The 15,069-nt window shown below is 39.2% G+C and overlaps 1 protein-coding gene across 3 annotated transcripts in view; it reads right to left on the minus strand.

The window, feature by feature from the left end:
• Positions 1-15,069, minus strand: part of MET (MET proto-oncogene, receptor tyrosine kinase) — an 86,956-nt gene that overhangs the window by 57,630 nt on the left and 14,257 nt on the right. For all 3 annotated transcript variants that reach the window (XM_068189913.1, XM_068189915.1, XM_068189914.1), the window contains exon 2: positions 8,141-9,355. In XM_068189913.1, coding sequence (XP_068046014.1) covers positions 8,141-9,340 — 1,200 coding nt within the window. In that variant the 5' untranslated portion in view covers positions 9,341-9,355. The remainder of the gene's footprint in view (positions 1-8,140; positions 9,356-15,069) is intronic.

Here is a 15,069-nt window from a genome sequence, read left to right on the forward strand (position 1 = left end):
AACAGATTCTAAAAAGGAAAAGTAACCATGAGGAACACAGAAGAACCTTATCATTTTCCTCTCTAAATATTTCCATGTATTTTCAGCTAATGTAACTTTGTTGTTCTTGATACACCTTAATTTTCTGGGTGGTTTGCATTATTTATCTTCAGGTGTGAAGTGCATTTGATCACTGCTTCTCCCTGTTGAAAACACAAGAATGCAATTCTGGCCCAAATAATTCAGTGAAGCCAGGTAGTTGTCTGAGGATGAGAGTGACTTGATCATTGTCATGGTAATTATGATTCTTGTAATCCTAAGGAAGGGAAAAAATTAATCATATTGAAGGGCACAATTTTGCCAGAGGAAGCCAATTCATGTGCTAAACAGTTCCCATAGGAGCAGAGACACAGTGATTCTGGTTTCTTCTTGACTGGTGAACAACACCTTGAGGGTGTGTGGGTGCTGTGAACTCAGTCCAGTGTTCATGCAGGACAGAACATGTCTGGGACAGGGGACTGGGTTCTCTGTTTCTAAGAACTTCTGTTGAGACAATGAAGCTTTACTCTAAAAGGTAAAAGGGTTTCTTCCTCTTTTTGTTTTAAACAAAGAAATGTTTCTCTCTTCTTCCTTCCCCCTCTTCCAATACTCCTCATGTATTTGAAGGCAATTCAAAGATTTTTACATGGACTACAGAGAAAGCATGTTCCTTTCCGAGAGTAAAATTTTTAAAATAACTCCATCAGTGTAAAATTTTACACAATATCATTTCAGTAGCTCTTAATACTTGTTGCTTTGACCTATTCCTAAAATGAGATGGGGGAAGTCACTGTACTGATGCTCCACTTAAGGAAATAGGTAAAAAAACCATCTATGTTAAATGTAATTAGTTAATACAAATTAAGATGATTTCATGTTCTTTTTTCAAGATCATTCAAAGAGTTATTTGCTTTTGTCATTGAACAGTACTGCATTAGTTCTCATAATCTGGTTAGTGCATTAGCACTAAGTAAATCCTATCGATTCAGCAGACAAAATGGACCTAAGTAATCTTTGTGTTTTGCTGATTTCCCTTATATTAATTTAGCATTTAACTCAGTATACAGATTATCAAAGAAGAGGTGTTGACTAATTACACATTTTTTAAGAAATAAAGTAATGCATTGGAGAGATTGTGCTGATGAAAGCAGTTTTGCTGTACATTTGTAGTGTCTATTAGGTGCGTTTTTCATGCAAGTCCTTCATGCAAGCTGTGGTAAAATAGAAAAGCTGGGAATTCCATCTAGACCAGCTATCCAAAGATAATGCTGAGTGTGGAGACCCTTATTCCAGCAAAACATTGCACAACAACTGCATGTCTAGCCAAAACAGTGGTGCAAGACATGTGTGGGATAGAAAGAATTCAAGAAACTAGAAGAAAATCATGCAATCTGCCCTAATTTCCACAGGCTGTGTATAAAAGCAAGGTGACATCTGCCTTAAGAAAATTAAGCTATTATTATCACTTCCTGCAAGATCATTTCTCTAGCATTTCTTTGTTTTCACACACCCTGTAGACAGTGCAAGTAATAATTTCATATGGCTTACACTTGCATTCTGAACCATTTATGCCATGGATCTTCTGCCTCAGCATTATTAATTTTTTTTTTTAAATTTACTGTGGGATTTGATTCTGGTTTTACTTGTATGTTTGGAAATGAGGAGTAATTCCAGTCTCATGCAAAAGCTGTCTGAGATCAGAAACCCACATGCCACCTAGAAAGTTTGAGTAACACAGCTCTCTCCTGGATAGTAATTACCTACTGTTGCTTTAGTGAGCAATAATGATGGCCAGATGTGGTCCTGAGTCACAATGTAAGTAGAGTAAGTAGAAAACTGCTGAGGTAAGGTGGGTGCTGAGTGAGCTGAAAGGCAGATGTCTGCTTTGTCAGGACTTATGCGTCTCTTCATTGTTTGGCAGCAGAACACGAGGAAAATTCATTGCTTGCTTAGATGTGTCAACCACCTGCCAAACCAGGTGGGATGAATCCAGGACTTAGATCTGCACACAGCGCACTGCATAATCAGCTTCTCTTTCTCTGGAACTTGGAATTGTGCTTAAAGAAATCCAAGTAGATCTCTCAGAAGAGGCTGAGATGGTCCCATTGCAGAATAGTCATCAGCAGACTTGATGTGAACTTAATCTGGGATTAGGGAGTCTTAGAATTTGGTCTGAACCCAGGAAAAAAGGCTCAAATCTGTATATTATACAACTTCAGGGAGTGTCCTTAGTATTATATAACTACTAGTATACATTTTGGACATCTCTTTTTGTGAGACTGTAGAATTTTTCTAATTTACAAAGCTACATAGGCTAAGAATATTATACTTTGTCCAGTTCTAGTTTTTAGATTTATTTAAGGGCCTTCAGAAACTGAGACATAAAAACCACATGACCAGATATTCATTTTAACAAAATAAAAATTACTTTCTGCCTGAAATGATTTCTGTGCAATTCCAGAGGAAAGCAGCAGAGTCACTTTTCCACACTAATAACCAATAGGGAACCGTGCCTTCAGTGGAACAATTTGATTAAAAAGTCTGGAAATGGAACATTATTAGTAACTCTGGCTGATAAAGCTATGCCCTTTGCAGAAAATGGTAGTTTAATGGATACTACTTTTTCACAGAGAAATCCAGCTTTCATCAAGAAGATGATAAAACATCACGCAGCAGCACTGGGAAGCAAGGAAAGACAGGTCCCTAACTGGACACCAGGAGAAGGAAAACGGTAGTTTTTGCAGCCATTGGTGACTGAGAGGTTAACCCCCAAACTCCATAGCTCCTGGGGCTTGGAAGAGTCTGCATAGCTACCTACCACTAGGGGTGGTCTGGTACTTTCCAAAAGAACTCCCTGACCTGCCTTTTTCCTTGTCCTGTCCCTCATGCAGGCGTCCATGTGGCCAGTCCCAGAGATGGAACAGCCATTACCTCTGTAGCCAAGAGTTTGATAAATCTGATTCAGCCTGAGATAACCATACCCAGCCTCACAGCCATGCTCATACCTCACCCCTACACACTCATACTTGTGTCTCTCCCATGCAGTTCAACTGGAGACCAGACTCTCCCTGCAATCCCTTATGCCTGGCTGTTTGCCCCGGTCAGGTTTTCCATGGCCATGTGGATAGGTGGCCATGTACTTATAGGTGAAGGGCAGCTGGCTGGTGAGAACAACCTGCCTGCCCTCCACTGGTACAGGCACAGCAGAGACCTTTGGCACTGCCAGGACTCACAGCAGAGAGGCAGTGAGAGCAGAACAGGAATGTGGATGCAGCCTATCCCCTTAATACTAGGGTTTAGCATGTCTTAAAGTGTGCCAGTGCACTCTGCCCATCATTCTGCCCTCCTAATTTATTGTTCTGAGATGTCAGAACCCCATAGAGGAGCTTGCATACAAATGGGAACAGATTTCATGCCCAGGCAGAGTGCTGTATGCCATCTGATATAGCATTTCCAGAGGAATAAATGACTGGACAAATCTAATGGATTCTGGTATCTGACTTTTAGGGAAAATATTCAGTCACATTCTACTTGCAGTATAAAAACATCTCCATGCTGTGAGACTACCTAAGTAATTTACAACAACCCAATTTAATCAGAGATATGTGCTGTTATTTTTAAACCTGATACAACTTTATGCCAAATGGTGTGGAATATTATAGTTACAGGGCCTCAAAAGAGTTATTTGTCTCTGTTTATTTTATTAAATATTCTTAGACACAGCCTTAAGATGGTAGATCAATAAGTGCCTCTGCGGTTTCCTGATAGAAGGCAGCAATTATTTTCTTCCATTACAATATAAGCATAACCTAATTTTACTCATCTGTCATGTGTATAATTGTAATAAAGAAGCATCACCATGTGTTTATTTTACCCTCCCTTTATTTTTTGTTTTGGTGATCTTCTGTTTTCCTTTCATGTTTTCCAACTGTTTGTGCCTTTCATTTAACAGGAACTGTGGCCAGTTTGTCTTGCTTTAAGAGACACTTTATGGGAGCATGGTGGCAAAAGCCTGTCTGTGACTTCTCTTTTCCTGTAACAGCTAAGTATTTTAGGCCTTCACCTGAATTTACCTGTAGAAAAAACAAAGACGTAAGATCTTTACAGAGCTGAATTTGGACTTCATCATTAGAGGTGTTTTATCATGTAAGTCCATAATGATTAAAGTCAGGTAATTTGGCTTACAATTGTTTATCACATAAGAGAAACAGAAAGGACAAAAAAAGCCTGCAAGATCCTGATCAATCTAATGACAACTGAAATGTATAGTTGAGATTGCCAAAACTAAAATCAACTCATCTTCCTCACTTGAAAAATCCCATTTAATACATGGTAAAGATGCACACTACTGGACTATGTCTGCAAATGAAGTAAGCAGCATTTATCTCCTCATCTAAGCACACCTCTGCTTTGAGGATACCACACTGGGGCTGATAATGACTAACTGACCAAATAAACTTTGCTTAAAGACTACATCCACTTTTCTCTTTGTTGTGGGAGATTCCTGAACAGTGATTCAAAGCCCCCCACAGCAGCTACCTCTCAGATATCTTTGTCCTGACTCAAGCAATAAAACCTCCTTACTATTACTCCCAATTTTTCTTTTAATTCAAAGCCGGTTCTGTTTCCATCTTGCTGTCATTTAAGTGTCAGCCAGTTCTTCCCTGAAGGAAATTATTAGGCAGTGCTAACTGGTCACAGCTCTGCTGAAGTACGTCTGACATCAATCAGATGCTCCATCGGATTCATTTTTCCTAACCCTGACTTCAGTGAGCCCAGGTTTTGGTTTAATATGTATTACACTTAAACACAACTTGAAATGTTTTATTTTGATTTTATGAAGTTTTCCATGAGCACTGGAGTAAGTGAAGCACAGTTTTGTCAGGATTTATATCTTGTGGTTGGTTGACTTTGCTCTTCAACTAAAGCTCTGATGGAGAGTATTCCCATGTGTGGGCAATACCTTCCTTGTGACTCCTTCTGATGTTTAGAAAGGTACTCCTAAAATTTCATCAGTTTCCATAGCCTAAGTTTATATGGGACCTGTCTCTGGATTCACACCTGAATTCACATCTTTAAGATTTCTAATTACTGAGGCTGTAAGGATAACTAACAGACCTAAAATAGCATGACCACATAAACTTCATTCCTTTAGAAAACAAGGCCAAAACAGAACAAATTTTAACTATTACATCAAGATGAGTGGAAGTTTTTCTTATTTTTACTTTAAATATAAGAAGAAAAAGTTGAGGAAGTGTTTTGGATGTGTCATTCAGGTTTATTTTGATCTAATTCTACCTTTAGAAGCCTCAGATGAAACAGTCCTGAGGGACAGCCACTTAAAAAGATGGACTACCCGAAGTCAAACAAAATTATGTACAATTGTCTTATGAGACTTTTTTTGATAACATGAAATAGCTTTCATCAATCAGACTCTAACTGTAAATTATCAGAGAGCATTTACTTGCAAAGAGTGCTAGAGGCTCATTTTTCTTTTTAATATTGAAGTTAGTGGTATACCATATTCACTGCTGGACTGTTTTCACTGTCCTATGACTTAATTTTGCAGTGGTCAGTGACTTTCACTTGCATGAGTGATCTGTGGTTTTATTCTCTTGACATCAAAGAGAAAGATCATCTTGGCTACATTACAAAAAAACAAGTTTTGAACTTCGCAACAATAAACTGTGACAAACTCTCAGGTTTTATAAAAGCTTTCTTTAAGTTGAAGGTGACTTACAAAAAGGGGGAAAATGTTTTATGCCCCTATGTACACTTTTACAATGTACAAAGAAGGACCTAAGAAGAGTTGAGGTGTTTGAGAATATTTTTTTATTAATTATTATTTAATCTCCAGCAAGATCAGGAAAGAGCAGATTTGACATTTTTGAGCCAAGCATAAGAAATAATGTGCCTTCCTTTTTCTGCCTGCTCCTTCCCTTCCTTCACATTCCAACCCTTCAGGTCTACTTTACACACCAGAGAAAATCAGGTGTACGATAGATGGCTGGCAAATTCTTGCCAATCTCTTTGGCTAGTTGAAACCTGAAAAACCTCAAAGGACACTTTTTACTGGAGCCTTAATGAGCCCTCTGGAATAAGGCAAAAGAAATGGTACAGCAAAGCTTGACAGTCTTGATATTTCAGTGTTAAGCAAACAATCAGGACAAAGATTTCTGTCTTTATGCCATTTAAAAGAATCACAAGAAATCACAGAAACATTTTTCCCTTTATCAATTTAATGTAGCAGAAATCAGAGCTCTGATGACATTTCTTGAAAACAGGCAACTATAATAAACATGTTGGCAGTGCAAGACATTCATTCTGATATGCAAAACAGCAGCAGACTCTGGAAAAGCTTTTGAAACACAAAAGTACTTCCCAGCATGTGAAAAACGGCAAATTATACTGTCAATATTTTAATGGTTTGGTATAATTTGCTTTGAAGAGATCACCTTATGAAATGTGTGTATAGGCAAGAGCAGAATGAGATAAGTTAAAGGCCACGAGCTTTAAAGACAGTCATTCACAAATCATATACCCCAGGAATACAGAATAAAATACTTTCAGAAAAGGACAATGGTTCTTGTTAAAAATGAAGTGAAAAAATGAAAAAAAAAAAAAAAAGAGAGAGGATATTACTACCTGAAATTAAAAATCAGGACAGCAATAACAAAATGAAGAGAGATAAGGTACTGTGCTGAATGTTTTCTAACTTGTTTTTAGTTCCTGAAAACTGCCTGTCCCCCTCCCACAAAAAAGGGAATGAAATGCTCTGTCTGTTGGGGCTGCTGTATCAGCATCCACTGGCAATGCCTGTATCTGTGTTGAACTCCTGCAGCCTGCTATAAGCAGTCATCCCCCAAATGCCAAGGCTGCTGTGGTTATGCTCAGACCACTCCAGACCCTCTCTGAGTGCATTCCTGCTACTGGGGAGAAGTCACAGGGTCTCTGTAATTGGTTCTTCTCCCCAGACTGCCCTGTCTCACCTCTGGCAGTGGGGAGCAGCTCTTCTCCTTGACAAAACAGACTCCACCTCCAACCAGGGCATTGTGTCAACATCCTAACCCGATGCCCTGTGCTGAGCAGTTGTGCTGAAGGGGACACTGGTGATACTCAGGGTGAAGAAGGTCTGTGGCTCCCACTCTCACTTTGAGCTGTCCCAACAATGGGGTATGACAGATACCATACACCTTTAAATGCAGGTTGAGCTGTTGATCTGTCCTGACACAGGCCTCATACTGGCTGAGCAGAGCCCCACCACAGAGGCTCTGGCCCTCTGGTAGAAGACAGTGTGCCACCTCTGAGCTCTAAATTTCTTGTATTGGAGAACAGAAAGTTCCCCAGGTAGGATATTTAGGGGCCTGCTTCATAGGCAGATGACTGAAAGTTCCATGTTCCAAAGTAACTGTTCTAAATACCTGATTCCCAGATTCTGTATTTCTTTTACAAGACCTAAAACCAGCACCAACACTGGCCAGAAGGGAAAGGGGAAATTTTTGTGCTTCCTCTGCTCACAGAATTTCATATAGTTGGAGAGCAGCAACCTCCTGAAGTCATGGTGTACAGAAATGCAACCCTCCCACCCGAGACCACCTGAACCCTCATTCAGATACAGATTTCACTGACACTTTCTTGCAGAAAACTGATGTCAGTTGAACTGTTTCTGTACCAAGCATGAGTAACTACATTACAATCTGGCTCTTCATGTCATATTCCAAACCAGCTCTTTCATTTTTTTCTGAGAAGGGCAGTGATTCAGCATTAACATGCTTTTAAGTATGTGATGTTTTTCAGGGACTCTTCAGTGCACATGAATATGAATGTTTATTAATACTTTTTAAAAATATTTTAAAAAATAACTGCCTAAATGTTCCACTTATCTGCATCATAGTTTCTCAAACAAAAAACTATGTTTTTTAGCCTCATAGGACCTCAGCAATTTTTATACTCAATTTACAGGAACTAATCCTTTTAGGGATAATCAACAGCAATGCTAAGCAATCTGCAATGATCAGGGACTTACATTTTGTAATTGAAACTGAAGGGATGGATACTTGGCAATGGAATAGGCAAAGAGAGAACAAAAGTCCCAAAATTTAACAAACAAATTATCACTTACCCTGTTCAAGCAGTATTTGCTCTCTTTCCCATAAAAGTGTTGGAGGCATTTCATGTTCTGCTTGTCAACAATCTTGTTGAAGAACTCATTGATGGTTCGCACAGAGACGGCACAGACAGCAGATCGGTTGGTTGGTTCAGAAGAGTCTGGTTTGCTTTGTGCAAAAACACCATAGAGGATATCATCGTTGAGCCCAAGGCCCATTTCGTGTGCTAGAGCTGCACCAGGCTTGCTTACATAGGCAGCTTGCAAAATGTTGAATACCTCCTTTCGGATGGACCTCTTCCTTCGCTTTTCAGTAAAAATGCACTCAAGAGGCATTTCCATGTAGGAACGCATCTCTGAGTCTAAAGTGCAGAAGCGGATAATTCTAGTGTGAAAAGATTGCGAGTCAAGAGTTTCTCTCTGTACAGTCAAAAAATAGACAAAGTGATCATTTTCAAAGGCATGGACATACCTAATAGGATACGAGTCACGGAACTGAGGGAGGATATCTATATAAGATTGATCTGTGAGAAACTCAAAACCGTCCTGCGTTTCTTTCAATCTTCTAACCGATATTGAATGCAGCACATGGGGAGGTTGAAATGTAGATGTCACAGTATTTCCAACAAAAAAGTTGACAAACCTGTCCTTTTCAGTCACCAAAACTTTCGTTCCTAAAGTGCTAACAACACAATCAGGACAGTTATCTGCTTCTCCATCTGCCTGGGGTGAGTACATGCAGTGCACCTCGCTTTCAATGTCAGCAGGGTTGTCAGGGTGAATGATGTGACGGTGGCAGATGCCCCCGGACACACTACCACAGCTAATGAGCTGATCATCATAATAAGTTTCTAAAAGCAGTGCCATGTTGACGTTATCCTTCCATATGCTGTTAGATAAATTGGCTTTATCTCGGCAGTCTTCACATGGTGCACAGTGAGGGTTCTCCAAAACAGGCCCAGTCTTGTACACAGAAATGTTCTGGAGAGTTTCATTTAGTACGTAAATCTTATTGACTGCTCCAATATAAACATGATGCTTGTATAAAACTACATTCTGAATTGGTGCGTCTGCAATGAAGTTAGGAAGATCATATTTTACACCAAGATTCATCTCTGATTTTTTAGCTGCTTCTTTGCATTGCCCATGGCTCCTCTGCAGCAAGGCAAACAGGCATACGATAAACCCAGAAGGATATGCAGTAAAAGGCTTCATTGTCAGAGATCTAATCTGTCAAAATATATTTAATGGAAAAACTGGTTATATTTCATATACTAAACCATCAGTTTATCAGACAACAGAAATCTGTTTCTAGGCTGCATGTAATAGCTGAACTATTTCAGTTTAAGAAGTGTTGCAATCTTGCTTAGTGTCATAATAGCTGTACTAGAAACGGCTACAATCACTGTAGGTACCAATTTCACTGCCTGTAGAACAATCCACAGAAGGATTTTCTTATGATAAATTTCTTAAGACCCCTCGGCATGTTGTAGAGCAGCAAAAGAGAGAGGACTACTTCCACAATGCCATTAAATCAGCTGACTGATATGGTTTAGAACAGGATGGCGTACACATAGCTAAAAGCAAAACTGCCCAGGAAATTTAGGACACAACAGCACACAAAGCAGTTGGAGCACTTCAGTGTGTGGCTATCAGATATTTGTCAAGTTCTCAAGGGGCTGAATGGATTCCTAGCACAGCTGATCAAAAGTAAGAAATAGAAAAGACATGAAATAATGTGAAGATTTGAGCTGAGTGGACTTATATTTTGTTGATTTTTTTGTTTAACCTATGAAGAGACACTTCTCCACCAGACCAAAGGAAGAAACCCCTCTCTCTCCTTCCCTCCATCTCCCCAGATCACTGTCTTTAATAAAGGCCCAGTTTGGAAAAAAGAATGTCTTTTTCAGCCAGCCCTACTTCTTGGAATAGTCATTCTCCCTAGTGTTGACAAGGCTTTGTAATGTATTATTAGAATATTTTATGCATCATGTGGTGCTTGGCATGTGCAAGCTTTATTTTAGGCCCTGTACCACAGCAGTAAGTCACTCTGGTGAGCCTTACAAGATACAGGCGTATCGTTGTATTGTAAACAAAGGGCTATCAAGTGACCTACAGCCATTAACTGCTGAAATCAAACCACCTAGCACTTCTCTCTTTTTCTTTTACATCTCCACACAGTTGTTTGATGTAGCTTGAAAAACCAAAGGCAGATGACTTGTGTGATATTTCACCCCCTTGAAAGATCAATGAAATGAACTGTGGTTATGAGCGTTTCAGTGCACTATCCACACTATGCCCTGTCACACCAGATATCTTCTGTCAACATCATGACACAGTTGCTAAGCCAAATTTAGCTTCTTCATGGAGAAAACAATTATGCATTCTAACAGCAATATGATCACATACTTTGGGAAAATCCCTCTAAGTTTGACTATAGTTAGGCAATTGTTGCTAATCAAGAAATGCTTGTGACCACTGAGAGAATTTAAAATAGATGATCTTGAAAATTACAAACTGAATAATAGGAATCTGTACCAACTTTTTATTTCATTAGGAAATGAAAATACTACTATAGACCAGAGCTGTTTCAGCTGTGATAAATCTAGTGTTTTCACTAGATTGGTTAAAACAATCCATCAGTAATTCTTGTGGTGCTTTATTTCAGCATCCACTGAATTCTTTCTGTGGTTTACCTCTTTAATTACACAAAATAACAGGTTTTGGAAACTAATTGTTCTTCCTCTCTGTTATCTGATAAGAATCATGATTGAGAGCTGGGGATAAAAATCAGAAACACAGGCAAGTATTAGCTGGTAAAAACAAGTCACACTTCTAGTACTGAGACATAAAGATCTTCCGTCGAACCAGTAACATTTTTCTGATATTTATTAGTGATAACAGAATCCTGGAAACAAATCTAGCCTGGATTTGAAAGAAAAAAGAGCAAGGATATTGCTATAATTAGAAAATAGTCCCAGTACACAAACTGCTGACTTCCATATTTTATAGGGCAGGAAACTGTCTTCTCATCCTCTGCAACATCTTGCTACCATGAATTTTTCCCTGCTCTGTGCTGGGATGAAACCAAGAGCTTTCAAAGTTTGTGTAAAACACACAGAATTCACACATGATCCAAGAACAATCATGTTCACATCCTGCCTGGCCAGTGTCAGGTGAAGGTCCCAGCACTGGGAGAAGTGGGGCAGACTGTCTGCCTCTTTTCAACCAGCACTTCCACCCAAGAAACTACCGAAACTGATACATTCCTGCAGATTCACTTCTGATGAGTCAACGTGTTCTGACAAATACTAGATTAAGCAGAAAATTCCAAAAGTGCTCTATTTTCGACACACTTATTGCAGTAAACAATAGATATATTGTTATAAACAATAGATTAAACAATAAATAAACAATAGATATATTGTTTACTGCAGTAAGTTTAAACCCACTTAATAGAGGCAGTCTTGCAGTGGAGAGACAAAGCAATGGGTGGGACAAGAGTTGCATGAGGATGAGGTTGATTCACCACCAACACAGGCAAAAAAGATCAAAGGAAGGTCACTTGACAGGCACCTTATTTGTTGCACTATACTCTGTACTATGTGCTTGTTTTAATGTTCCCAAATAGATTTCCCACTCAATAGGTCCCTCAGTTTCCAGTTTACAATCCTCCCTATTCTTCCAATGTCTGAAAAAGAGGATCTCTAGTTGTCCAACAACCAGCACCAGTGTGCACTGCACGGGTATTTAGAGCCATAAATACTATCTGACATTCTTTCACTCCAACCATATTTTGGGATATTTTGTGAGGCCAGTATCCTCAGACAGTCTGCTCTGACTACACTCAGTAAAATACCACTGATTTCAATCTATGCTCTGGAGACCAAAAATTCCACCTTAGACTCCTTTAGCAAGTGAGGCTGGAATGGAAAATTTAACAGTAAGAACAAAGGTGGGGTTCAGTGTGATGTAAAGGATGCCAGGAATAATAGGTACTGTATTTTACCACTACAGGAAGGAAAATATGAGCAATAAATGAAAACCAAGTCATCTTTTCTCTTCTATTTGAGTCTCATCATAGTGCTTTCCTTTGTATACTTTTGAGATGTTACAAGCATCCTCCCAGAGAGTAATCTGCTGATTCCAACCTATGTGAATCTCTGGCTCAAATTTATGGGCAGCTCTCCAGGGAAGATGGTTCTCCACAACCCATGTCTTCAGCATGCTGTGAATCTTCTCTCAAGGTGCCTGACACCAGAAGGAACATGCCCTGTGGTGAGACATTTATAGCTTAGGGAGAACATAGGAATCACATGAAGAACAATATGTACTTCACTTTCCTCACATCATATAAACTCTGCTGCTTCTTTCTCAGAGTCTCATGACATTTGGTGCCTCTTTTCATCTGCATCTGACCCAAGATCTTTCTCTATTCCTACACTGCAAGCTCCAGCACAGAGCTGCTCTTCTGTAACCTTCAGACCAGCTCACTGCAAATACACTTCGCCTGAATACATCCTACAGAAGCAGAGAAATTTTGGTGAATTAAAAATACAGTCTTTCCTCTCTTCAAAGGTTCAATAGCTCTCTGTAGCATACACTCAAATGTAATTTGTTGAACTTAAAGAGTTTTGATTAATTAGAACCAAAATACTTGGGCTATAGCTACAGGTCAAAGAACTAGCTGCTGTCTATCAGTTGCAGAAGGAAAACAAGGAAAACGTTTGTTTCTCTGCTTGGTTTGAATGATGGGTGCTGTTCAATCTTTTGTGACCTTCCTGTGACACGTGTGTGTGTCCTTCATGTGTCTACAGATGACTTGTAAGTCTTGGCCTGTGATAGCCATCAGTGAGCAATAGCTGTCATGGATTATTCCTTTTGTAAGAGATGAGCCACTGTCATGATGTGCTCATTTTCCATCCCTCATCAGATAGTATCCAGTAAAACTGATGAGAAAATAGATTTTGGTTAACCACTGCAAATGGTTGCTAATGATGTGTCATATTAGTGTGAGTTCTATGACTGGTGCTTTCAGTGTTTTTGTACCATTAACAGTTTCCCAGTGGCAATCTTCTTCGTACAAGTTTCATTCCCTCTAATTATGATTTGGGTGATAATTTGTAAATATTGAACATCATGTCTCTCCTTTGCTCTGTTTGCAACTGTACTGACAAGTCAGGCCTGGCCTTACTGTGGAATATGTTCGAGCTGGCATATACAAGGAAGCCAGAAAACACAGCCATGCTTGTTTGCCTTTCCCTCGTTTCAGAAACTTGGGTCCCATTTTATCTCTAATCACAAGCACTCCATGGGTCTGCACAAGCTCAGACAACATGCTGACACAAAAGCATTTTGTTCATTGTTTGATGCATCTCATTTTTCCTTGCTTTATTACAGAAAAGGAAACGGCAGGGTCCTCTATCCCACAGACAAAGTGTTTGTACAAGAACATATTTAGTCTTAAGATAGGTCATTTCAGGTTAGGTAACAGCAGAGCCATGTTAATTCATGTTTCAAAAACACTATTGTCAGTAAATGGTAGCCTTTTCCCTTCTGTAAAGCTGATAGTATGGTTTTATACTTTTTCCAGTGGAGAGTACATCTTATTACTTTGGTCTCTGACAGAGTTAAGGCGGCAAATTTATATAGAATAATCCTAGTGACTACTCCTCCTGAAACGTCAGTTTGCTTTGCTGTTTTGGACTAAAATCTGTGCCAGTGCAGGACCTGATTCCCTGTGGTTCAGAGGCTGTGCCATGGAGAGAACATCATCATTTAAGAGGACAGGGAAAATGAGAGGGGGTGATAACAGCTCCATTCATCCAACTTTAATCAGCTGTTACAAATCTGTCACAGCACTGGCATGAGCTTCAACAGATAAAGCTCACAATGGATGTCTTCCTCAGACTTTTCAATTAACCAATTGCATCTGTACACAAGGTTGAATATATCTAAAACACTTAGTGAGGGCAACCTGGTTTCTAAGTTTAGAGGTAAAAATAAAAGGTTTTAAATCTGAACTTAGTTACCTTAAGACAACAAAGAGAACAAAGAAATTCAGCAAGTCAGCAGCAAACATATAAATTATCCCTGAGTTGAATCTGAATGGCTAATCTGAGTTAAAATTCACGCTCCCTTGTCTTCAGTGCTATTTCACTCTAGGTTAGGTCATTCATCCTGACTAGGGTGGCAACATTATTTTTCCTACAGCATGGTATGCACTCTAGCACAATTCAGTTTTCCAGTGTATAGAGTTAAATAACTTATTATCAGTGATTTAGGTTATAAATTCATTCATAGCAGAGTTGGGAGGTTTCTATTTTCTATTTCTATTCCCAGAGGTGTGTGTGCATGCTGATGGCTGACGGGGAAGAACTGCTGGGTAGGGCACAGTCTAGGCAGTTGCTAGAGGATCCACCATTAACTAAATCCTCTACATACACAGTGCAGTCATGTGTGTCAGAAGAAATGGCTTTCATTAGCAGGTTCAACTGATCTGTAAGCCTTTCCTTACAATATTCAAACACATTAAAAAATTTTAAATTATCCCTGCATAAAACACACTCTTTATATACATAGTCCATTACTGGGTCTAATATACCATTATAATTCACAGCAGCTATCGAAAGAAGCATTTTTGTTGTCTAGCACATTTATTTTTAACAGGCTTTAAATCACAAGAACACTAATCTAGCCTTTGCAGCAGAGAAAATGCTATTCTTCTACTCATTTGGCATTTTTTGGAGGTGTCCTGCAGTGCAGTGGAGTATTTTATTTGAATTGCTTCAGAACTTAACATCCTAAAGCCAACTCATGTCATGGGTCTCTAGAACAACTGGATTTATTTAATCATTTTTTGTTGTGATGGGCTACAATGGCACTACTGGCTCTTTTGTAATGAACCTCAGCAAACACTCACTGATATATTACAAATGAGTGGA

Source organism: Anomalospiza imberbis, chromosome 5 (assembly GCF_031753505.1).
Source record: "Anomalospiza imberbis isolate Cuckoo-Finch-1a 21T00152 chromosome 5, ASM3175350v1, whole genome shotgun sequence".
Classification (NCBI taxonomy): Eukaryota; Metazoa; Chordata; class Aves; order Passeriformes; family Viduidae; genus Anomalospiza; species Anomalospiza imberbis.